The sequence below is a fragment of the Grampus griseus genome, assembly GCF_964374135.1.
Source record: "Grampus griseus genome assembly, chromosome: 2".
NCBI lineage: Eukaryota > Metazoa > Chordata > Mammalia > Artiodactyla > Delphinidae > Grampus > Grampus griseus.
The window spans coordinates 8,410,188-8,435,003 of NC_139018.1; the positions used below are offsets into that span (position 1 = coordinate 8,410,188).

General features: G+C 43.7%; 1 protein-coding gene across 4 annotated transcripts in view; it reads right to left on the minus strand.

Annotated features, from left to right (window-relative positions):
* Positions 1–11,314: 11,314 nt before the first annotated feature.
* AK7 (adenylate kinase 7) overlaps positions 11,315–24,816 on the minus strand; it is a gene marked incomplete at both ends in the record, with an annotated part of 54,365 nt that continues 40,863 nt past the window's right edge. For 2 of the 4 annotated variants that reach the window (XM_082648682.1, XM_082648680.1), the window contains 6 exons: positions 11,315–11,353; positions 11,644–11,802; positions 14,690–14,910; positions 17,326–17,523; positions 21,792–21,860; positions 22,294–22,422. In XM_082648682.1, coding sequence (XP_082504808.1) covers positions 11,315–11,353; positions 11,644–11,802; positions 14,690–14,910; positions 17,326–17,523; positions 21,792–21,860; positions 22,294–22,422 — 815 coding nt within the window. The remainder of the gene's footprint in view (positions 11,354–11,643; positions 11,803–14,689; positions 14,911–17,325; positions 17,524–21,791; positions 21,861–22,293; positions 22,423–24,816) is intronic. The other 2 variants (XM_082648681.1, XM_082648683.1) reach the window with 2 other exon arrangements.

Here is a 24,816-nt window from a genome sequence, read left to right on the forward strand (position 1 = left end):
CCACAGCAACGTTCTAGAACCGCTGACGCCGCTACACACGCTATGCGTGCGCCTGCGCAGCAGCCGCCCGGCGCGCCGCGAAGCCTCACGGGAAGGGTAGTTCGTGCGCCGGCAGGCGCTCCGGCGGCTTCCGCCGCAGTGGTGGCCGGCTTCCGCGGCATACGTAGCGGTTATGGGAGGTATCCGATTGGGAGGCTCTGGGCTCGGGGGTGTCCCTCCTGCCGGGCCGCTCTTGTCGCCGATGGGGGCGATGCAGCCCGGACGGCGCGAGGAAGGCCCCGGAGAGGCGCCGCTTCCGGTGCATTGTGAGGTCCCGCCGTTCTCTCCGCCCGAGGTCGCGGCGGCTGCGCTTCCCCTCGGACCGCGTCGGTGCAGGCGCTTGGAGGGGACCGAGGCGCCCACGCGTGACCCGGGCGCTGGGCTCAGCACGGGGACACTGGGTTGTAACAGGTTACTCAACCTCTTATTTTTTGCAAAGTGAGAGTAATGCCTGCTTCCTAGGGTAGTGGCGCCTATTTAATGTGATAATGCAATAAGGGTGCTTGGCACTGCGGGGGACAGAGGGCGCAGAGACGTCACTAGGACTCCCGCCTTACCCGCTAGACTCGGTTCCCCCGGTACGGAGCTTTGGAGTTGTTCTGTCCACTGAGGTGTACACAGGCGCTCAGGAAATATCTGTTGAATGAATAAATTTGCTGGATAGGATTGTGATGACAGCAGATTCGAGAACAGGAGCTAAATTTATTTCTAACAGCTGGTGCACTGGAACTCACTGTAAAGCTGTCATTCAGTAGAAACGTAGGTGGCAGTAAGCCTTGGGATATTAGCAAAGGCCGTTTCGCCCATAGTTTCCCTGAGGTGGTGTTTTGCAACCCCTTCTCTCCGTGGGGTGGGACCTGGGAGTTACCTGCACACCTCCAGCAAAAGTTGAATAAAGAATACCTGAGACTGACTTGACTCTGATATTCTTTCCCTCTTCGAATATAGAACGCGTTCCAAAGTGTCACACAGAAGATTAATGGAGGGAAAGGGGGGCATCACATATGGGAAAGTTAAAGTTCTAAATTCTTTAAATATGCACTTGTAACTCCTCAGGAAATTTGACAAAAGATTTCCATTTTTTCACAGAAAGTCTAGTGGGACTAGCGTTCTAGGACTAATGAGGGGCTCAGTGGGAAAAGCACAGGATCCAAACCCGCATTGTCCAATAAGGTAGCCATTTGTCACATGCGGCTTGCCGGCACTTAAAATGAGGCTCGTTCATTTAAGATGTAAGTTCAAATCACGCGCAGATTTCAGGGATCTTACTATGAACAAAAGAATGAAATACCTCACTGACAATTTTTTTATATTGTGTTTTGGATATAGTGCATTAAAGAAAATATGAAAATTTCAACTGTTTCTTTTTACTTTTTAAAATGTGGCTACTAGAAAAATTTTAATTATGTATGTGCCCATCATTTCTACGGAACAGCAATGATCTGGAGACAGACTTGTATTTGATTCTCAATTGTACTTATTCCCTTACCCTCTTGTGGCTTTAGGTGGGGGCCCAGCAATAGACCTGTCAGTGGAATCAATAAAATATTAAAGCCATGGTCTTAAAAATTGCTCATAAAGATAGGCACTGATGATTGTCAAATACTAACACTGTCCCACTTAGATTCTGTGGGGTGGGAGCAGATAAACACTTGAAGAGGTAAGGGAATTATAGATTGTAATAAGAACCATGAATAAAATAAATCAGATGATAAAATTACGGGGCAGTTCAACTTTAGATAGGGTGGTCAAACTAGGCCTCTCAGAGGAGCTGATCTTTGACCTGAGACCTGAAGCCTTTCTGAGAGATTTGGATTTTATCTTTTTGTGAATGGGGAAGACATTGGAAGTTTTAAAACGGGAAGATTACATTGATATTTGTGGGAAGATAAAAGGGTAGGGAATCAATTTGAACTTCCCAGACAGGATCTTCCCTGGTGGCGCAGTGGTTAAGAATCCGACTGCCAATGCAAGGGACACGGTTTGAGCCCTGATCCAGGAAGATTCCCACATGCCGCGGAGCAACTATACCCTTACGCCACAACTACTGAAGCCGGCGCACTCTAGAGCCCGTGCTCCGCAACAAGAGAAGCCACCGCAACGAAGGGTAGCCCACACACCGCAACGAAGAGTAGCCCCCGCTCTCCACAACTAGAGAAAGCCTGCATGCAACAACGAAGACCCAACGCAGCCAAAAATAAATAAAATAAAAGATAATTTTTTAAAAAATATGCTGTGAACTGCCAGATGTTTTGAAGTTGGAGGAAAGATGAGGTGGCTCTTGCCATATTCAGGTAAGAGATGATGAAGCTTGAAATAAAAAAGAAGGGACCAATTTGAGAGAGATTTAGGCAATGTGGTTAATCCTAGTTTCAAGAGGGGAGGGGAGGAAGAAGACAAAGATGATTACGAAGGTTCTGGCCGGGGTCGGGGGGGGGGGGATTAAATGAAATAGGAAACAAGAGGATAACGGGGCACGGGGATGAGGTTGTGAGAGTGGTTTGATATGGGTTGATTCTGAAGTGCTTATGGGACCTTCCGAAAAGTCTCTGAGGCTATTGAAAACATACTCCAGGAGCTGAGGAGAGAAGTCAGGGCTGGAAACAGAGATTCTAAACTCTGAAAGCAACTTGCTCATATTTCGGAATCCTGTTTCAGTTCTGGAAGGGCCTTACATACACCTGGCCACTACAATCTGACCCAACTCCTGTTTCACAAATGAGTAACGAGCTAGGTGGTCACAAATCCCCAACGTTTAGAACCCAATTAAGGATATAATTTGAGCCAAGGAAAGTGGAGAGTGAAATAAAGCCAGTTACCAGTGTTTTGGTTAAGACAATATCCACGTTGTGGTAGCCTTGCCGCACATGTTCTTAGAGTCCCTGCCCACTCCCTCCAGCTGCTGCTGAGGCTGCTTTATAGCTGCAGACTTTGCCCTGCCCCAGGGCCTGCTTTCCACCAGCAGCTAAGAGAAGGGGCAGATGTTTTCTACTGATATCTGAAGTATTCAGATTGCATTTTCCACACAACAATGTCATAAATAGTGGGAAGATTTCTAGGCTGGTTCTCTTAGGACCACAGTGCATGCAAATCACAAAAATGCACAGAAAATATTTTTGAATCTCTTCACATATTGGGAACTACCTGGATTGTTTCAGTGTCATTTAGGAGGTGATCGTTGGAGATACTGTACGATACGGAGATTTTTATCCGAATAATAAACTATAATGACTCATTTGGCTACTAATGGTACATACTTTTTAAAAATTTCAATCAGGGACTTCTCTCGTGGTCCAGTGGTTAAGATTCTGTGCGTCCGCTGCAGCGGGGGCGGGTTTGATCCCTGGTGGGGGAACTAAGATCCCGCATGCTGTCTGGTGTGGCCAAAAAAAAAGGAAAAAAAATTCCAATCAAAAAGCAGACTTATGAGTCACTAAAGTCAAAATAATAACATAAGCACTTCCATCTAATAGTTCTGTACTCATGAGCTGTCTTTTTATTAAATTCTCATTCCTCTTTTAGATGTTGATGTTTTGAAGAACGTGTCTTCTATCATTTGCATGAAAGGAAGTGTTACCAAAAGCTTGGCCTCTCTGTATACTGGTGCCAAATCAAATCCTGGAGACAGAGTTTTGGGTGAAGTAGAAAAGAATAGCTTTATTGCTTTGCCAGGCAAAGGGGGACACACCAGGCTTCTGCCTCGAAAAACTATGTGTCCCAACCCCAGAGGGTTTGATAAAGGGTTTATCTGACAAGATTCCAGCGTGAGCAAGGCTTGCACTCCCTTAATCTCGTGTCAGGTGGTCTTCTCTTAATCTTTTGTGGTTTTTTTTTTTTGACTGCATTGGGTCTTCGTTGCTATGTGTGGACTTTCTCTAGTTGTGGTGTGCAGGCTTCTCGTTGCGGTGGCTTCTCTTGTTGCGGAGGACGGGCTCTAGGCACGCTGGCTTCAGTAGCTGCAGCACACGGGCTCAGCAGTTGTGGCTCGCGGGCTCCAGAGCGCAGGTTCAGCAGTTGTGGCTCACGGGCTCCAGAGCGCAGGCTCAGCAGTTGTGGCTCGCGGGCTCCAGAGCGCAGGCTCAGCAGTTGTGGCTCGCGGGCTCCAGAGCGCAGGCTCAGCAGTTGTGGCTCGCGGGCTCTAGAGCGCAGGCTCAGCAGTTGTGGCTCTCGGGCTCTAGAGCGCAGGGTCAGTAGTTGTGGCTCGCGGGCTCTAGAGTGCAGGCTCAGGAGTTGTGGCGCAAGGGCTTAGTTGCTCCGCAGCATGTGGGATCTTCCCGGACCAAGGCTCGAACCCGTGTCCCTTGCCTTGGCAGGCAGATTCTTACCACTGTGCCGCGAGGGAAGTCCTTTGTCTCTTAATCTTGATGAGCTTCTCTGGTCCCTTTAATCTTGCCTCAGGTGGTTTCTCGGCTGCTCCTTCCTTGATTAGCAACTGTTCAAATCTGCCCTTTGGAAGAACTCAGGGAAGGTCACGGAGGCTGGAGTCTTGCCTATAAGAAATGGTGGACAAAAGGAGGCCTCCGTGCCCAGGCCTCGCTCGCTTTCAGTACCCGGGGGCCCTCTCTGCCTGCAGGCAGGGAGCACTGGGGGATGTCTTGCCTGCCATACCAACTAAACTGACTTTGTGCCACTCCCAAATACACTCTAAATAAAGAATTTGAATGGTGTTTTGATTAACTTCCTTTTTTTTTAATATAAAGTACTCCAAACAAATTTGATGGGTATTCAACTGGTATTTTTCTTTCCTGAAGTGGATCTAAGGAACTCTATGAACAAATCCATATTTTGAGGAAGAGTTTCTGGGTTTGTTATTTTTTTAACTTTAAGGAAACATAGTATGCTTTAGTATTTTTTAAGGTAGAGTACCAACTCCTTTTTAAAAGATTATTAAAGTACGACTTATACAGTAAAGTTTACAAATACTAAGGCATCTGTGCTTGTTCCCCATCTCTGTAGCACTCCCTACTTAGTGGAATGAAGTTTTATCCATGTACACTCCAATGTAATTATCACTTAAATCAAGATGTAGAAAATGTCCAGTCTCCCAGCAGGCTTCCTCCCAGCGGATAACCCTCTATTGCCACCAACACCACCATTACCTGGTAATCACTCTTCTGACTAGTCCACTATGGACTAGTTATATCTGTTTTTCAACTTCAGATACAGTATTTACCCTTGTATCTAACTTCTTTCACTCAACATTTCATCTGTAAGATTCTTCATGTTGTCAGAGGTAAGAGTCACTCTTTTTCATTTCATTGTGGTACTCTATACTACGATGATATATCTTTCTCCTATTGTAGATACCACAGCATATCTTTCTCCTATTCATGGACATTTTGGTTGTTTCTAGTTTGGGACTTTTGTGAGTAATGTTGCTCTGAACATTTTTGTACGTGTCTTTTTGAAGATATAAGCAGTCTTGGGTATATACCCAGGAATGGAATTGCTGGGTCATGTGTATACCCATATTTGACTTTATTAAGTCCTCCCAAATGGTTTTCAAAGTGAGAGCACCAATCTGTATTCCACTCTATAGGTGGGTTCCAGTTGCTCCACATCCTTATCAACACTTGGTGTTATCAGTTCATTTAATTTTGGCCAAAGAGCAGTATCATAACGGAATCTTATTGTAGTTTTCATTTGTATTTCTCTGATGATTAATGACTTTCAGCCTTTTTCAATAGGCTGATTGATCATTTGGATATTCCCTTTCATGGAGTGGAGACTCAAGTCTTCTGCCTACCTTTAAATTGAGTTTTCAGTCTTATTGACTTGTAGGAGTTTTTAACATATTCTGAGTACAAGACCTCTGTCATTTGTATGTATTGCAAATATCTTCCCCATTCTGAGGCTTGTCTTTTCACTCTTAATGTTGTCTTGAGAAATCTTTGCCCACTCCAGGGTTACGAAGAATTCCTCTTATGTTTTATTCTATTCTAGAAGCTTTATTATTCTGGCTTTCACATTTTGGTCTAAGATCCATCTCAAAGTAATTTTATATACACTGTGAGGTAGAGGTCAAGGTGTTTTTATTTGGGGGGTGTTGTTTGTTTATTTGTTTTTAATATATAGATCTCCTAATCACCTGCAGAATTTATTGACAAGACCGTACTTTCCCCGTTGAATTGCAATAGGGCCTGTGTTGTAAATCAAGTGATTGTAAATATGTGGATCTGTTTCTGGACTCCTTATTCTGTTCCATTGATCTATGTGTCTGTCTTACTTACTGTAGCTTTATAATAAATCTTAATATTTAGAGTGAAGTCTTCCAGGTTTGCTGTTCCTCAAAACTGTCTAGACTATTCTATATTCTAGGTCCTTTGCATTACCATATATATTTCAGAAACAGATGATCAATTTCTACCAAAAAGAGAGAGAGAGAGGAAGGGAGGGAGGGAGGAAGGAAGGAAGGAAGGAACACACTGGGATTTTGATTGGGACTGCATTGACTCTACAGATCATTTTGGAGAAAAATTGAAGTATTAAAACTATTGAGCTTTCGGGGCTTCCCTGGTGGCGCAGTGGTTGAGAGTCCGCCTGCCGATGCAGGGGACACGGGTTCGTGCCCCGGTCCGGGAGGATCCCACGTGCTGCGGAGCGGCTGGGCCCTTGTGAGCCACGGCTGCTGAGCCTGCGCGTCCGGAGCCTGTGCTCCGCAACGAGAGAGGCCACAACAGTGAGAGGCCCGCGTACCGCAAAAAAAAAAATATATATATATATATATTGAGCTTTACAAGCCATTAACAGTATATCTCGGGACTTCCCTGGTGGTCCAGTGGTTAAGAATCCTCCTTCCAATGCAGGGGACGCAGGTTCGATCCCTGGTCGGGGAACTAAGATCCCACATGCTGTGGGGCAAATAAGGCCCAGCACCACAACTACTAAGCCCTTGCATTCTGGAGCCCGTGCACCAAAACTAGAGAGAAGCCCACGTACTGCAACAAAAGACCCTGCATGCCACAACGAAGATCCCACGTGCTGCAATTAAGACCTGACACAGCCACGTAAATAAATAAATATTTTTAAAAAAACAGTGTATCACTCCATTTATTTCACTTTTAATTACTATCAGCAGTGTTTTTAAATTTTCAATGTAGAGGACTTATACATCTTTCTTAGCTTGTCCCTAGCTATGTTATTGTAAATGATACCAGCTCTTTATAAGTAATATAGGAATATGCTTATCTAAAATGTAGGTATATATAATGATGTCTATCAAAATTACAGGTATATAGGACATACTGTACAGCACAGGGAATTATACTCAGTATTCTGTAATAACCTATAGGGAGAAGAATCTGAAAAAAAAATAGATATATATGTATGTATAACTGAATCACTTTACTGTACACCCGAAACTAACACAACATTGTAAATAAACTATACTTCAATTTAAAAAAATTACAGGTATATACAGAGGAGGCTTAGCAGTGACAAGCTGGCCTACTCAGATTTGGGGAGGGGAGGCAGGAATTGACTTCAGAGAGCCTAATTATAAAATGACACAATGGATCAAACCAGAAATATGAAAAGTCACCTTAAAGAAAGTAAATGCCTCCTAACCTACAAAGACCTGGGAGAGTGAATATATTAATATACCTGAAACAAGAACATGTCAAGGGGAGTCACAGGGGTAAACATCATCGCTGCCCATCCAAACGACGTCTGGGAAAGCACATCTTGTCGGCAAGGACTAGAGCAGCTTGGCCGGCACGGCAGGCATGGATCTATCAAGCCAGCCTGCACTCATGCCTTGTCTTGGTTTTGCATTCACCAAGCACTTCTGATCATTTGGCTTCTGCTATAACCTGCTTCCAAGAAGAGAATGTACTGCTGAAGCGGGTGCCAGTCTCAGCTCACTCAACTATGTTTCTCATTGTAAATAAATTGGTACTCTGTCTTCTCTGCTGGTCTCTTAGGAGATTTGTTAAGACATGTCAGCGTCTCAGGGTCCTATCTATCCTTAAACGCTACTGAGATCACTCTTCTAAACTTGCATGGCTGAGGGCCAGACTCCATAGTGAATTCACCAAAATTGATGCCACTTAGTGAAGCATCTTGGTGACCCTCAGAGTTACTTAAGTGTTCTGTCACAGCCATATAGAAATGTAAATAGACTACGGACTTTGTTGAATAACTAGAGATTTGATTTAGTTATAAAAAACATAGCTGTGTAGCAAAATTTCAGCTAAACAGCTTCATGCACTGATATTTATCGTACCTCTACCATGTGCTATGCAATTTTTTAGTCTGTAGAGAGACAGAAAAACAAAACAAAATCCCTGCCTCCGTGGAGGCTACATTTTAGTGAGGGATATAGACAATAAGTACATGGGCATATAAAATGATGTCAAGTGTCAGCAGAGAAAAGGAACAGCGTGGGATGTCATTGGGAGGACAATCTGGGGGGCCTCTCTGAGGAGGTGATATTTGAGCTGAGCCGCGGATGAAGTGAGGGTGAGCTATGTGGATATGTGGGAGCCAAGTTTTCCAGGCCGAGGCCCCAACACGGAGTGCACTTGGCAATGAGGATTTTAGTGAGGAGGCAATGAGGTCACGAGGGGTCAGACTGTATCAGGCCTCGAAGGCCCAGGTCAGGACTTTGCCTCCCCATCCGTGTGAGATCGGAAGGCACTGGGGGGCTTTAAGCAGATCTGACTTGTGTTTTAACAAGATTCCCCTGTTGGGATGTTGAAAGAAGTCACAGAAAGGAGCAGGCCAGGACAGTAATGTTGGAGGGGTAAGAAGCAGACAGACTTCGGATATGTTTTGAAAGTTGGGCCAATGTGACGCACTGATGCATGGAATATGGGGTAAGAGAATAAGAAAAGAACCAGGGATGCCTCCACAGTTTAGGGCCTGAGCGGCTGGAAGGATGGAGTTGCCAATACCTGAGATTGGAAATTGTGGGAGCAGCAGGTGAGGGGAAGGAAGACAGGGATCTGCAGCTAGACTGGCTATGCTAAAGTTCGAGGGGCTGTTAGACGTTCAGGTGAGGGGAAGAGAGGGTTTCAGGAGGAAATGATCAAATGTGTCAGATGATCGGAGAGGGCAAGGAAGATGAGGACTGAGAACTAACAATTAGGTTTGGAAATGTGGACGTCACTGGTAACCTGGCTGTAAGGAGGACAGGAATTTTGGGCCCGTGGTTGGAGGAAGATGTGGAGGTCTAGGAGGGATTTTTCATTTGAATTGGGTTTTTGTCTTGTCTTGTTTTGACGTATGGGAGTTAGTAGGAGAATAAGTTTGAAGCTAAGGGCGATGATCCAGAGGAGAGGGAAAAATCAAGCTGCGAGAGAGAAGGGACGATTACAGAAGAAGAATTGGATTATGTGAGAAGCGGTGGGATTCAGGGCACAGGTTAATCTTAGGTGGGAGCACAGACCGTTCTCTGCAGCAGAAGGGAAGGCAGGGGTAGGTTTGCAGTGGGAGGATGTAGAAGTTCTCTTTCGGTTGCTTGGGTTTTCTCAGTGAACTGAGAAGCAAGGTCACCAGATGTAACCACACTGAAGGCCTGAAAATGTAACTATTATAAAGACCAGTGATTTCAAACTGTCCAAAAGGTATTCTCTTTAGTTACTTAGTGTTTTCGATTAAAATAAGGATCAAAAATAGTGCAGTGAAGTAAAGGAAAAATAGGTAAATTGACTTCATCAAAATTTAAAGTTTTTGTGCATTAAAGGGCATTATCAAGAGAGTGAAAAGACAAGCCACAGAATGGGAGGAAATATTTGCCAATCACATATCTGATAAGGGTCTTCTATCCAGAATATATAAAGAACTCTTACAATTCAGTAACAAAAAGGCAACCCAAATAAAAAGTGAGCAAAGGACTCGAGTATAGATTTCTCCAAAGAAGATACACAACTGGTCAGCCAGCACATGAAAAGATGCTTAGTTACAACGTGGTACTGCTACACACCCACTCGTCTGGTGGTTCCCCATACAGAATTACCGTATGATGATATTTCCACTCCTAGGTTTCTACCGAAAATTGACAACAGGGGTTCAAACAGGAAGCTGTACTCAAATGTTCATAGCCGCTCTATTCACAACAGCCAAAAGGTGGAAACAACTTAACTGTCCATCAACACATGAATGATTAAACAAAATATGGTCTATCTGTACAGTGGAATATTTTTCAGCCATAAAAAGTAATGAAGTATTGATAGATGCTACAACATGAATGAACTTTGAAAACATGCTAAGTGAAAGAAGCCAGGCAAAGAAGGCCACATATTGCATGATTCCATTTATATAAAATATCCAAATTAGACAAATCCATAGAGACAGGAAGCAGATTAGTGTTTGCTAGGAGCTTGAGGGGAGCGGATAATGGGGAGTGACTGATTAATGGGTACAGGGCTTCCAACTGGGGTGATGGAAAAGTTCTGGAGCTAGATGGTGGTGATGAGTGGACAGTATCATGAATGTACTTAGTGCCACCGAACTGTACACCTTAACATGGTTGCAATGGTAAATTTATGTTGTGTGTATTTTGCCACACAAAAAAAGAGTGCAGTTATATTCAGATTTCATTATTTAAAGAAATGAAATATATATGCCATTAAGATCAACCTAAACTGATTTCTCATCCAGTGTAATTCTGGGAATTATAGGATTTTTAGAGCTGAAAAGGCCATAGTGGTAAAGTTAGTTGGTTAAAAATATTTAGCAACTTTCTAATTATCACAGATATGAAAAATTATTCATCTTGTTACATGAATCTTTCTACCAAGCAGTTTAGAATTCTCTCTGACTCATAGGTTGGGTGCTGACCTTGAACTCAAAAAGCAACCTTGCAGAAAACAAACATGTCTGACTTATTGTGACTCAAAAAGCATAAACTGTTCTAATTTATTTCCGTTTCTAACACCACTAGTATTGGGGACATAACAAATCACATAAATTCATTAGTTTACATGTTAGAATAATACACAGTCTGATTTTCTTCATGCTATAAGTTAAATTACTATAAACATTAGTGTACAGAATACTCAGACAAAGAATGAAATATTAAATCAATATTTATCCCATGAGCTATGCACAGATACTTTAACAATTTACCTCTCAAAATATGGTTTTAATGAAGTAGTGACTCGTTGCCATAGAGCTTTTTATAATGAATCTACTTAATAAAATATTTGTTTGCAGGGAGAAAAAAAGAATTTCCCCAAAACCAGAAAATCATTTTTTAAAGAAATTTTTCAAATTACAATGTTAAAGTCATCTCCAGCTCTGTAAAAGTATATGACATGAGATCTTTAAAATTTCACTGCATTTCAGGATTGTTCTTGAAAAGATACTCTGCCTGTAATTGAGAAAAAAGAAAAAAAGTCAACAATTTAGAATGTACTATTAATTTAGAATTAATAGTACATTAATTTGTACTATTAATGTTTACAATTTAAAAATGAAAGTGCACAAATTTTTTCTTTGAAATGAGTAACAAAAACCTTATTATAAAATGTGATGGAGGTGTTAGAGGCTATTTCCCAAATAACCAGACACACAATTTCTCTGTCTCAACTGGCTTTTCATTTAGATTTGGGTATATTTTATTTTCAAATTGATATAAAAAAAAAGCCTTCAATCTCTTACCAGAAAATCAACAGGATCATCGGGTCTGATCTTACAACACTCATTCAGACCTTGCATAAGCGTTGGCATGACGTGGGTCATTAAATAGTTTCTCAAGGGAATAGACTGGGCCTCCAGTAATTCTTTTTCTTCTCTTTTAACTTCCTCTAGTCGTTTACTCTACAAATAGAACATTTGGGGGTGCAATAAATAGATGGAAAAAGAAGAACGGTTTCATACGACTCACCCCAGAGTGCACTAGAAGTAGATACTGCTATAAATGTTCATCATGTTATGATAAAGATGGTATTTCCAATCGACAGGGAAAATATGTAAGTGGTGTTTTAACAACTGCCTAGTCATATAGAAAATAATAAACTGGACCCCTACTTCACTTCTTTTTTTCTTTTTTCCAGCATGATTTATCTTTATTAATCACCCCTTTTGTTCACTTTCTTTTCTTTTTCAACATCTTTATTGGAGTATAATTGCTTTACAATGGTGTGTTAGTTTCTGCTTTATAACAAAGTGAATCAGTTATACATATACATATGTTCCCATATCTCTTCCCTCTTGTGTCTCCCTCCCTCCCACCCTCCCTATCCCACCCCTCTAGGTGGTCACAAAGCACCGAGCTGATCTCCCTGTGCTATGCAGCTGCTTCCCACTAGCTATCTACCTTACCTTTGGTAGTGTATATATGTCCATGCCACTCTCTCACTTTGTCACAGCTTCCCCTTCCCCCTCCCCATATCCTCAAGTCCATTCTCTAGTATGTTCACTTTCTTAATTACTTAGGCAATCCAAATCCCTCTAGGACAGGCAAAAAGATGATGCTGATGATATGATGATGATGATGGTGATGATGATAATGATGATGATGATCCTACCTCACTTCTTAAACCAAAATAATTTCTAGCTGCCCAGATGAAGCAAAGTGAGAGAAAGAGAGAAAGAGAGAAAGAAAGAAAGAAAGAGAGAAAGAAAGGGAGGAAGGAAGAAAGAAGGAAAGAAAGAGGAAGGAAGGAAGGAAGGAAGGAAGGAAGGAAGGATCACAGAATCATAGAAGTGCTAATAGGGACTTCCCTGGTGGCCGAGTGGTTAAGAATCCACCTGCCAATGCAGGGGACATGGGTTCGAGCCCTGGTTGGGGAAGATCCCACATGCCGCAGAGAAACTAAGCCTGCACGCCGCAACTACTGAAGCCCGCGCACTCTAGAGCCTGTGCTCTGCAACAAGAGAGGAGCCACAGCAATGAGAAGCCCGCGCACCTCAATGAGGAGTAGCCCCCGCTCGCCGCAACTAGAGAAAGCCTGCGCGCAGCAACGAAGACCCAACGCAGCCAAAAAAAAAAAAAAAAAGTGCTAGTAGAAACTCTCGAAGGTATTGATCTGGTGGACTTGTGTTATGCTCAGCATACAGCCCCCCTCTCTCAGGACTAATAATTCTAGATTTCCTTTGAGAAATCTCCCTTCTCAGCCTAGTGGATTGGGTGGGACTTAAGCCCATCAGTCCGGCCCACTCCTGGCCATGGACATTAGTTAAATGTGCAGCCAAAAGACAAGAAACAAGATAAAGATATAAAATACATTTACTGCCTTAGGTAGAATAAATGCAAAGAGGGAAATCTATTTTTTTTGTTTTTGTGTTTTTTTGGCATGCAGGATCTTAGTTCCCCCACTAGGGAATTGAACCTGTGTCCCCTGCATCGGGAAACGAGGAGCCTTCACCATGGGGCCTCCAGGGAAGTCCCAAGAGGGAAATTTAAAAGTATAGAAAGGGATAGGGCGTGTTATGCAGTGGGACGGGTGCTGAAATTTTAAATATGGTGTCCAGGAAAGGCCTCATTAGAAAGATGACTTTTAGCAAAGACTTGAAGCAAGGGAAGAAGTTAATCACACAGATGGAACTTTATTTAAATGCACGGAGATGTCAGAGGCAGCCAGGTCACAGAGGACCTTGGGGGCCATGGTAAGGAGTTTGGACTTTCATCGAACAGCGATGAACAGCCTGTGAAGCGTTTAAACAGAGAATGGACGTGCTGAATCTGTATTTTTCTTTTTTTTTTGGCCCCGCCAAGAGGCATGTGGGATCTCCCCCGATGAGGGATGGAACCTGTGCCCCCTGCATTGGGAGCATGGAGTCTTAACCACTGGGCTGCCAGGGAAGTCCAGATCTGTATTTTATTTTTTGTTTTTTTTAAATAAATTTATTTAATTATTTATTTATTTTTGACTGCATTGGGTCTTTCTAGCTGCGGCGAGCGGGGGCTACTCTTTGTGGCAGTGCGCCATTTTCTCACTGCAGTGGCTTCTCTCGTTGCGGAGCATGGGCTCTAGGCGTGCAGGCTCAGTAGTTGTGGTGCACGGGCTTAGTTGCTCCGTGGCATGTGGGATCTTCCCGGACCAGGGCTCAAACCCGTGTCCCCTGCGTTGGCAGGCGGATTCTTGACCACTGCACCACCAGGGAAGCCTAGATCTGTATTTTAGAAGGATCACCTGGCAGCAGCAGGGAAACAGACTGGAGATGGAGGGTGGAGCTGGGGAGACCGGCCAGAAGGCATCACATCATTCTGGCACCCTGGTCAGGAGAAGGGAGCCCTGCAGGTGGATGTGAGTGCTGTTTTAGGAGGCAGAATAGATAAGACTCAGTGATTTGGAGAAGAAGGGTAGAATGAGGCTGACCACCCAAGTTGGATGGGTAAATGGAGGAAAACCAGATGAAATCACCAGGTTGACAGGCAGCAAATGGCACACTTACAACGATGTGTATTGTTAATGCTATGTCAATGGCTAGCTGTTATTATCCTTGTTATTTACCCTAAGCAAAAGACCGGGGCATCTTTTAAAAAATGGTACATATGAAAGAAATTTTAAAAAAAGAAAAAAAAATGGTACATGTGACAAAACAAACAAAAACAAAAAAACAACAAAAATTTGTTTGGGGTATTTCCGTGACATTTCTCTATTAGCCGGATGGGAAGCGCGAGAGGCCGGAATGGTCTTGCCAGCCCCCAGCCCCCATCCCCCACCCACTCCCCCGCCCCGACGCGTGTGCACACACTCACCCACTCCTCCCAGCGAGCAATCTTCTCTGCGGTCTCCGCAGCCTCCTTGTGCTGTCGCTCTGCCTCCTCCATGGCCTCCTTGGCCAGCCGTTCCTCAGCAGCCCTCCGCTCCTCTTCTGCCTTTTCTTCATCCGTTAAACCATAATTGCGAGGCTCCCCAATCTCTTTGATGAGCTGTTTGATAGCAAGTCTGTTCTGAGCGTCTTCGAGTTTTCCTACATCTTTAAAAACCAGAAGAGAGGAAGAGAGCAATACAGACATTTATAATCTGGTCCTGGGGCTTCCCTGGGGGCGCAGAGGTTAAGAATCCGCCTACCAGTGCTGGGGACACGGGTTCGAGCCCTGATCCGGGAAGATCCCACATGCCGCGGAGCAACTAAGCCCGTGCGCCACAACTACGGAGCCCACGTGCTGCAACCACTGAAGCCCACGTGCCTAGAGCCTGTGCTCTGCAACAAGAGAAGCCACCAATGAGAAGCCCGCGCACTGCAACTAGAGAAAGCCCGCGTGCAGCAAGGAAGACTCAATGCAGCCAAAAATAAATTCTAAAAAAATATATAATCTGGTCCTGCCTGCAATCTATTCTGAGTCCATTTTTTGGAAAATTCTATTACTATAATCTTGTGATGGTAGATTGCGTAAACTACCATAAGAGTGTTTCTTTTTTTTAGTTACCAGCACAGTTTAGAATTTCTGGTCTCACTGGCAAATATCAGACTGGTCTCTGGGGGTCACAGGGAGCAAGATTGGGGCTCAGGTCTGAGCTGTGACGGTCGCCGCTGATTTGAGTGGATGGATGGGCGTGTGGACCTCCTCAAAAGGAATGAGTTCTCCACCCCGGGAAGCATTCAAGCAGAGACTGGGGCACTTCACTTGGGGGTTTCCACAGAAGGAAGTCCTGTACTTGGAGGCCGGGCTGGGTGACCTCCAGGTTTCTTTTGTTTTCTGTTTCTGAGAATCAATGATTCTGGGACACTTTTTTTTTTTTTTAATTTATTTTGGCCACGTTGGGTCTTCATTGCTGCACATGGGCTTTCTCTAGTTGCAGCGAGCTGGGGCTACTCTTCGTTGCGGTGCGCGGGCTTCTCATTGCGTTAGCTTCTCTTGTTGCCGAGCACAGGCTCTAAGTGCGAGGGCTTCAGTAGTTGTGGCTCATGGGCTCTAGAGCACAGGCTCAGTAGTTGTAGCGCACGGGCTTAGCTGCTCCGCGGCATGTGTGATCTTCCCGGACCAGGGATCGAACCCATGTTCCCTGCATTGGCAGACGAATTCTTAAGCACTGCACCACCAGGGAAGTCCTGATTCTGGGATTATTATTTTATTTTATTTTAATGTTTTGGCCGCCCCACCCGGCATGCGGGATCTTAGTTCCCGGACCAGACCAGGGATTGAACCCATGCCCCCTGCAGTGGAAACACGGAGTCTTAACCACTGGATCACCAGGCAAATCCCTAGGATACATTTCCAATTCATAAAAAATTAACTGTTTCAGTTAGCCTACTCGAATAGAAAAAAGTCCAAACTCCAGAATATGTGACTAATGTCAATATTAAGACCAAAAGAAGGAGAAGGAAAAGGAGGGGGGAGGGCAGGGGAGGAGTGGAGGAGCTCTAAGCCTCCCAGGACTCCAGGATCCAGATGCTGTCTCAGCTGGTTCTGGGGGATGAAGAGAAGCCTCGGGAGATCCCAAAGGTCAGCCTGGCTGCTAAGCTTCCACCAGGCTAGCAGTTTCTCACCAAACCCAAAGAAGAGGTGTCAAGACCCAGAAAATCAGAAAGGAAGTTCAGGGGCCCATCAAGCCAAGGGGAGGAGAAACAGCTACAGCAGATTGGATTTGGAGGCAGGGACGATGATGGCGGAGGTGAGGCTGATGAGAGATCATATTCACTGGATGCTTGCTGGGTGCTCAGGCCTGAGTTAAGTGTTTACAGGAAACAGGAGGAATGCGATGAAGAGCTATTTGATTTCTGAGTAGCTAAGGGGCCAGCTGGCTGGTCTTAAAGGCCAGGAGCGGCTCTCTGAAGAGCACCAGTGTCCTGCAATGCTAGGGGGACAGGACGCTGCCCCCAAGGACACTGGGGAAATGGCCCAAAGCAGCTGGCAGCAAACCACATATCTTTGAAGTGCCCTTTAAAAAATGCCAATTTGGGGGCTTCCCTGGTGGCGCAGTGGTTGAGAGTCCGCCTGCCGATGCAGGGGACACGGGTTCGTGCCCCAGTCCGGGAAGATCCCACATGCCGCAGAGCGGCTGGGCCCGTGAGCCATGGCCGCTGGGCCTGCGCGTCCGGAGCCTGTGCTCCGCAACGGGAGAGGCCACAGCAGTGAGAGGCCCGCGTACCGCAAAAAAAAAAAAAAGCCAATTTGGTAAAAAATTAAAAATAAATAAAAAATGCCAATTTGGTATTCAACCTCATAATATATCCGCATGTTTTCATATGACAATAACACCCGCCACACCACCAAATCCTCAAGTAGACAACTCCTCTGTCTTATCCTGTGACTTCCCAGGCCCCGGGCACACGGTTACACTGACCCGCCCTGCCCAGCCCTGTGAAAGCGTGCACGCAGTTGGCCGGGGGTCCCGACACCGGGCAGCCCTGCTCCACTTGCAGGTTACCCTTGAGTTTATTTCGTACCAATATGTATCGGATAGATTTCAAGTTCGTCAAAGTAGTTGAGGACAGTCTCATCTTCAGTGTTCCTGTCCCGGTAGCTGCTCAGAGCCCGGAGGAACTGGCCCTGGCTGTAGTGGGTCCCCGCCACGATGCTCTCGGGGAGATTCATCACCCGCTCCTTGAGGAACTCATCTGAGGCATCCAGCGAACAAACGAATTCTGGAGAGAAGGAGAAGCTCGTGAGTTAACACCGTGACTGCGGAGCTTGCAAGCATGTGCTGGTGGACGGGCCACTGCTCGACCGAATGTCTGGTTACCAGGTGGGATCTCCTGTCACGGCAAAGGGCCTGACAAGTTGGCCGCCTTGCTGCCTCTCATGGAGGACAGATGCATGCCAATCACCCATGCTTCCAGAGACCACACTGTGAAGCCCAATCAGTGGGCATTTTGTGAGATCTATTATTTTTCTTTCCCTTCCTTCCTCCCTTCCCTTCTGCTTTCCTTCCTTCCTTCTTCTTTTTATTTTAAATAAAAACAGCAGAAATTGTAAATGCAAATCTCTAATAACCCTATGATACCTGTCATCATCTTGTCACTTTTCCAGTACAATATCACAGGCTCCCAAAGAGACTCAAGGCTATAAGGGAAATACCTTCATGGCTGATTCGCCAACTTAATAAAAATAGAGACTCCCCTGGGATTTTAATTTTCCATGAGTTGAGCTCTTCCCTCACTTCATGCCATGGGCTATGAAACATCTATGGTCAGTAAAACATGGCCAACGCTTATCGAATATTTGATACACGGATCATATTAATGACAGTGATCATTTCACCCACCTGCAATTTTCTTTTAAACTGTAAGAGCAGCTGTTTCTCCAGTGCCTAGCACAAATTCAGTGGATATTTGTGGAGTGAATGAATGAATGAGTGAATAATTAAAGTGTAGATCTGTGTAACAAGCTTTCTAGGTGAGTTACTGTTCTCAGCTGTTCTCAACAGGACCAGAGTACCCTGGCGCCCAGATCAGTAACCAGGTGTATCGAAAATAACTTGCTGCCTATAAGAGCCTGGCAAAGCTTGGGACTGATTTAATTTTTATTCTAAAATTGGATTGGTTTGCCACATAAAAATGCCATTCTCACTTAACTGCATTCTAATAAGCTTTCTTGAGTGGGTGAGAAAAATAAGTGTATCGGGTAGAGTCCATAGTGTGGTGCTGACCAGGGGGCGTGGAACATGTGTGAACTTCATCTGCTTCGTGTGAAAGCAAATAGTGAAAACAAAGGCTGAGGACAGAGCTTACAGAATAAGATCCTATAAACTCATAATCATTGTCTGATATGACCACTCTTCTGACCTATTTTACTTTAATTTCAATGCTCATCCTTCACCATTTGATTTGCACGAGTAGCTATATTTTTCAAAAGAAAGGAGACATCTGGAGCCCCACATGCTGGTACAGTACTTAAATTGAAATTATGTCAATAAATTCACCAGAAATTGAATCTATTTAAGCTCTATGATCTAAGACATGTAGATCAAAACTTAATAATTCTGTTCATAATCTAAGAATTTCATGAGGTAGTACTGTATCTTTTTTTCCAGTGATTGGGGGGGATGGAAGATTCTAGTTAATAAAATATTGCAAATAATAAGTGATATACTTGGCTTCTAATTTTCAGAGTTTTAATATGATGAAATATATTTCCCACTAGATGATATATTTTTTAAAGTCCTTTCTCTTTTGTGATTCAGAAAGAACTTCAAGATTTTGCAGTGTCTCAAGATAATTATTCAGGACATCTACTGTCCTTGAACTGGCTGACTGTAGATAACAAGGAATAGATTTCTGCTTGGTGAGATTGTATATGACAAAGAGGTCTATCTGGAGCCATGTGAAAAATCTATGTCTTAACACATTTTTCCATATTCATCACATAGGTATAGCTTTAAACTTGTCTCCTTCAACTAACAGATCTGAAAAGAATCAAAATGGATATACACTAACAGTGATAAAATGCAATGATTTATCAATGAGAGATAATACCACCTAGGACTGAATTACTGTACAATCAAATGTTTCATCATTCAAATCAAGCACTGATGCTGATATTAAGCATGCTTTTTATTTTCTGTATCTTATGATGTTTTTGCTTACAGACCTAGGGAGAGAATGCCCCTCCCAGGGCTACCTCTGAAGATAGTAAACAATTCATTTGAAATGAGAGCACGCCTCACATATGCGAGCCAACCACGCCCTTTATATAACTCAGATAACAAACCAATATTTCTCCTGCCTTAACTCATCCCAGGGCCAGGACCAGGCAACTAGAGACCAAAGCCCACTGCAACTACTCACACTAGTCAATCCTCTAAAAAAGCTGTTTACTCTGCCCTGCTTTGCCTTTCCCATGGAAACCCCAAGAAAGGCTGTGTCCTCGACTTTCCCCTCCTCCTGACCAAGCCTGGTGCTTCCCCACGTGGCCCTGCATGGTTGCCACACTTCCTTCTCTGGGGAAATGTGAGTAATAACTTCTTCTTTCAATGGCATTAGCCTCACGTGTCTCAGTCACTGCCACAAACTAAAATCCCGCAGCACAAATGAGACAATGATCTGATTTCTTTCAGGAAGATAGAAAATAATGACAATTTCTAGAAAGAGGCTAATTGAAAAGAACAGACTAAACATTCCAAAGAGATTACATCTTAGACATGTTTGGACCGCATCCGACAGAGAGGGCAGCCCAGGGGATCAGGACTAAGAATAATGCACCATTTTACCTCCTGCGTTTCCATTTTCTTATCTTAGGGAGGGGTTTCATTCATTCTGGTTTTTGGAGGCAGTGGCATGAGAAGACCTGAGTTTGAATCCAAGCCCTGCCGTTTACCAGCGAAGCGGACTTGCATTAGTCTCTGGGCTTCAGGCTCTGGATCAAGTAAACATGGGAGTAATTCCTACCTCACAGGCTCGTGGAAAGGCTCAATAAGCTCCCATCTTGTGTGGTGCCTGGTGCATGACAGATGTTGGGTTGGGGTGAATTTTATCCAGCTGCCTCAGGGGGAACGGGAGGATTTACCACGGGGTTTGCAATGAATGACTGTCGCCCAGAAGTGATCAGCTCTCATAAACTGGACAGACCTGGTTATTTAGACTAATCAACTTTACTTTTTAACTTTTTCTGAGGCAAACACATAAATTAATAGGAAATCTAAGACAGCCCATTCCTCCGGCATTTCATGTTCCTGCCTCAGGCAAATGGTAAATATCCATCCCTGAGAATGACTGCTCTCTGATGGTCTCTGCTTCCAGAAGCTTCATCACAAGCTGTGCCTGGACCAGGGGCAGGAGAGGATTACAGCTGTGAACCGACTCTCCTGGGGACTTTGACACGGTGAGCAAGCAGGCCCTTCCGAGTCACAGCCTTGGGCTAAGTTCCTGAAAATAGCTGTTCTTGTATTCACCATATGACCAAAACTTGATTAAACCTCATGCAAACTGATAAAAAAAGAAAAAAACCTTTAAAGTTCATGGCAAAGTCACAAGAAATGCCTGCTCAGCAAATCCTTTTTTGTGGAATAAGTTGTTTATATTTCTCTTTCAAGGGTATGTTGTGAAAGCTCTGTGTAAATATGTAATAGGATAAACTTGCTGTGGAGTTAGGGAACCAAGCAGCTTTTTCCTGCCCAGCCTCAATTCTGGATTCTTTTTTTTTTTTTTTTTTTTTTTGCTGTACGCGGGCCTCTCACTGCTGTGGCCTCTCCCGTTGCAGAGCACAGGCTCCGGACGCGCAGGCTCAGCGGCCATGACTCACGGGCCCAGCCGCTCCGCGGCATGTGGGATCTTCCCGGACCGGGGCACGAACCCGTGTCCCCTGCATCGGCAGGCGGACTCTCAACCACTGCGCCACCAGGGAAGCCCCAGTTCTGGATTCTGAATGTCCTCCAGAAAAGATTATGGCATGGATAGCACCTGAAGCAGAACAGAAAGGAGGGGCAGTGATCTAGTCCCTGGGGGTCTTGCCAACTGACTCAGAAGCCAAGACACTGTACAGTACAGGGAATAGAGCCAATATTTTATAATAAGTACAAATGGAGTATAATCTTTAAAAATTGTGAATGACTATGTTGTACACCTGAAACATATAATATTGTAAATTAACTATACCTCAATTTTTTTTAAATACAGAAAGAAAAAAGTCAGGGCACCAACAGATTGGCTAATCTTTTGCTCTCTTACAGGAAGGAACAGCAGAAATGAATGCTCTCAAAGGGACTTCTGTCCATTTCAGAATTTTAATATCCCTGATATTTACCCCCAGTGAATTCTTTAGTTTGGAAGTTTGATTTTAAGTGTATCGTTTTACTTTGTTCCTAAAACAAACAAACAAAGCTATTTTATTCACATCAAGAGGATTGTTTTGGTACAAAAGAGATATCAAATGGCATTCCTTTAAATATGACCTTGGAGAAGTCTTTTAAACTTACCAGGTATGATTAATTTATCAAAGGGAAACCTTTTGCCTCTGGCTTCTTCCTCTTCCTCTTCCTCTTCTTCTGGTAAAACAAAATATACATCGTCAAGTTTATTACATATTATTACTAAGGATTGTGCAAAAAAATTTAAATACTTTGGGACTTCCCTGGTGGTCCAGTGGTTAAGACTCCACACTCCCAATGCAGGGGGCCTGGGTCGATCTCTGGTTGGAGAACTAGATCTTGCATGCATGCCGCAACTAAGAAGTCCGCATGCTGCAACTAAGAACGGGCCCAGCAAATAAATAAATAAATAAAATTATTTTTAAAATAATTAAATATTTTAACTAGTAGTCACTAATGAAAACTAGCCATAACTAGGAAAACCTGCATTTTAGGTATAGTCGCTCCGATTTTTTTGTTTATTTTAATTGTGACTACTGTTACTCTGAACAATAAAGCTGTGACTTATTTGAATGTAAACATTCAAAATAAAGGTAACACCCACACTTACGGTTGAACAGGTCTTTGGCTTGATCATAGGTCTTTGGGAATCCATCCAAAATGTAACCTTGATTTTTGCAAGGCATGGATTTTAGCTTTTCTCTTATAAATCTAATTATATATTCATCTTCTAGTCGACCTAATAAAAAGAAAAAAATATTACTGTGCAGTCACATTCTACATAACTAAATTGAGTTATTTGTAGTGAGGTGGATGGGCCTAGAGTCTGTCATACGGAGTGAAGTAAGTCAGAAGGAGAAAAACAAATACCATATGCTAACACATATATACGGAATCTAAAAAAAAAAAAATGTTCATGAAGAACCTAGGGGCAAGACGGGGAAAAAAGATGCAGACCTACTTGAGAATGGACTTGAGGATATGGGGAGGGGGAAGGGTAAGCAGGGACAAAGTGAGAGAGTGGCATGGACATATATACACTACCAAACGTGAAATAGATAGCTAGTGGGAAGCAGCCACATAGCACAGGGAGATCAGCTCGGTGCTTTGTGACCACGTAGAGCGGTGGGATAGGGAGGGTGGGAGGGAGGGAGACGCAAGAGGGAAGAGATATGGGAACATATGTATATGTATAACTGATTCACTTTGTTATAAAGCAGAAACTAACACACCATTGTAAAGCAATTATACTCCAATAAAGATGTTAAAAAAAATTTAAAAAGTAAAGTGATCTCAAAACTTCTTGTGTAGTCAAAATTACTATTGAAAATCTCTTATTTTTGCATTAAAGTGAAAAATATGTGGTTTTGTATTTTGAGCACAACACATGAACTCTCATGCCCAATAAAGTAGGAGAACCCAGTGAGCCTGTCTGCAGGAAAGAACAGAATCGGATGCTTATGTCTGCGCTTCCAGAATGTTCTTCCGTGGTCACAACTTCTGGTTGAAGTTGAATGAGGAGTAATTGAAGGGATCCAGGGTGTTCTCACTTGCCAGCAGGATTTACTCAATTCTGTTTTGATATATGCTTCTATAACCTTAATACGTGATAATAAATGCTTCTGTTGTGAGAATTCGGTGGGATAGTATTCATGCGTGCTGATGCCACATGATTTATTTTTATTTTTTATTTTGGCTGCACTGCACGGCTTGTGGGATCTTAGTTCCCCGACCAGGGATCAAACCATGGCCCTCGGGCAGTGAAACCCCAGAGTCCTAATCACTGGACCGTCAGGGAATTCCCTACACACAATTTATTAATAGTAAGTGCCCAATAAATATTTGCTACATTTGAATAAGAATCAACCTTGATCTTGACCCTTAAAGGCACTGTTCTCTTTAAGGCTGCAGAAAGGAGCGTGGCCCCCTCTTCCCTGCCTTTTCCAGTGGGCATTGCAGACCTTCACCCCACTGGACAGTTCCCTCTCCAGCCATGGGCGCAGGGTTCCTGCAGTTGCTCGGGCGGGGGCTGAGGATGGAGGAGTTTGTTCTAAAGCTATCACAGTGTTTCCAAGACAATATGATGTAACTCCTCCAAAATATTCATCTATCATGTAATTGTTGAACAGCTATCATTCCCAAGACACAGCCCTGCCCTTACATGGCTTAGTGTATACATTACAGCAATACAAGCTTGACGAGTTTGAGAAATTGACCTCCAAAGCTCTTTCTAGGGTAGCACTATACTCTCAGTTTATTGATGGGTCTACAATAGAAAATAATTTGGGGTCTCTTTTTATTACTCTGTTAATGACAGTAAAATGATCTCATTAAAACACCTCTCCTTTCTTCTACCTTTCATTGCCACACGAATCATTAGGCAGTAACTAATTCAGAAAATAACTGTGTCTTTCAGAAATTTAAATATTATGGCAGAGACAAAAAAAATAATCAAAGATGTTATTTAACATAATGAAATTCCTTGAAATGATTTGATGTTACTTCTCAGTAAGGTTCAAAATGCTGTAAAGAAATAAAGTCACATTCTTTTCTTGTTTTTTTTTTTTCCGCCGCGCAGTGCACGCGAGATCTTAGTTCCCCAACCAGGAATCAAACCCATGCCCCTTGCAGTGGAAGGGCAGAGTCCTAACCACTGGACCTCCAGGGAAGTCCCTAAACCCACATTTTAAAAATGTCAAGGGGGGACTTCCCTGGTGGTCCAGTGGTTAAGAATCCGGCTTCCAATGCAAGGGATTCAGGTTCAATCCCTGGTCTGGGAACTAAGCTTCCACATGCCATGGGGCAACTGAGCCCGCACCCCACAACTAGAGAGCCTGTGTGCCGCAACTACTGAGCCCATGCGCTCTGGAGCCCATGTGCCGCAACTACTGAGCCCTACTGAGGGATACACTAATATCAAAAGACGATTTTTATTTAAATATTCTATCTTCAATTTTCAAAAGCTTCGTTGGTAAGGAAAGGCACATACTCGGAAATCTAGCTTCGGTCCCCTCCAAGGCATCCTTTGGTTTATATCAGGGAGTGAGCTTTGCCATTCATTTGTTTGTTTTAGAAATAAGTGTTCATTACGCCAGAAGGGAGCTTGAGCGGCAGTTTATGATAACTATGGAAT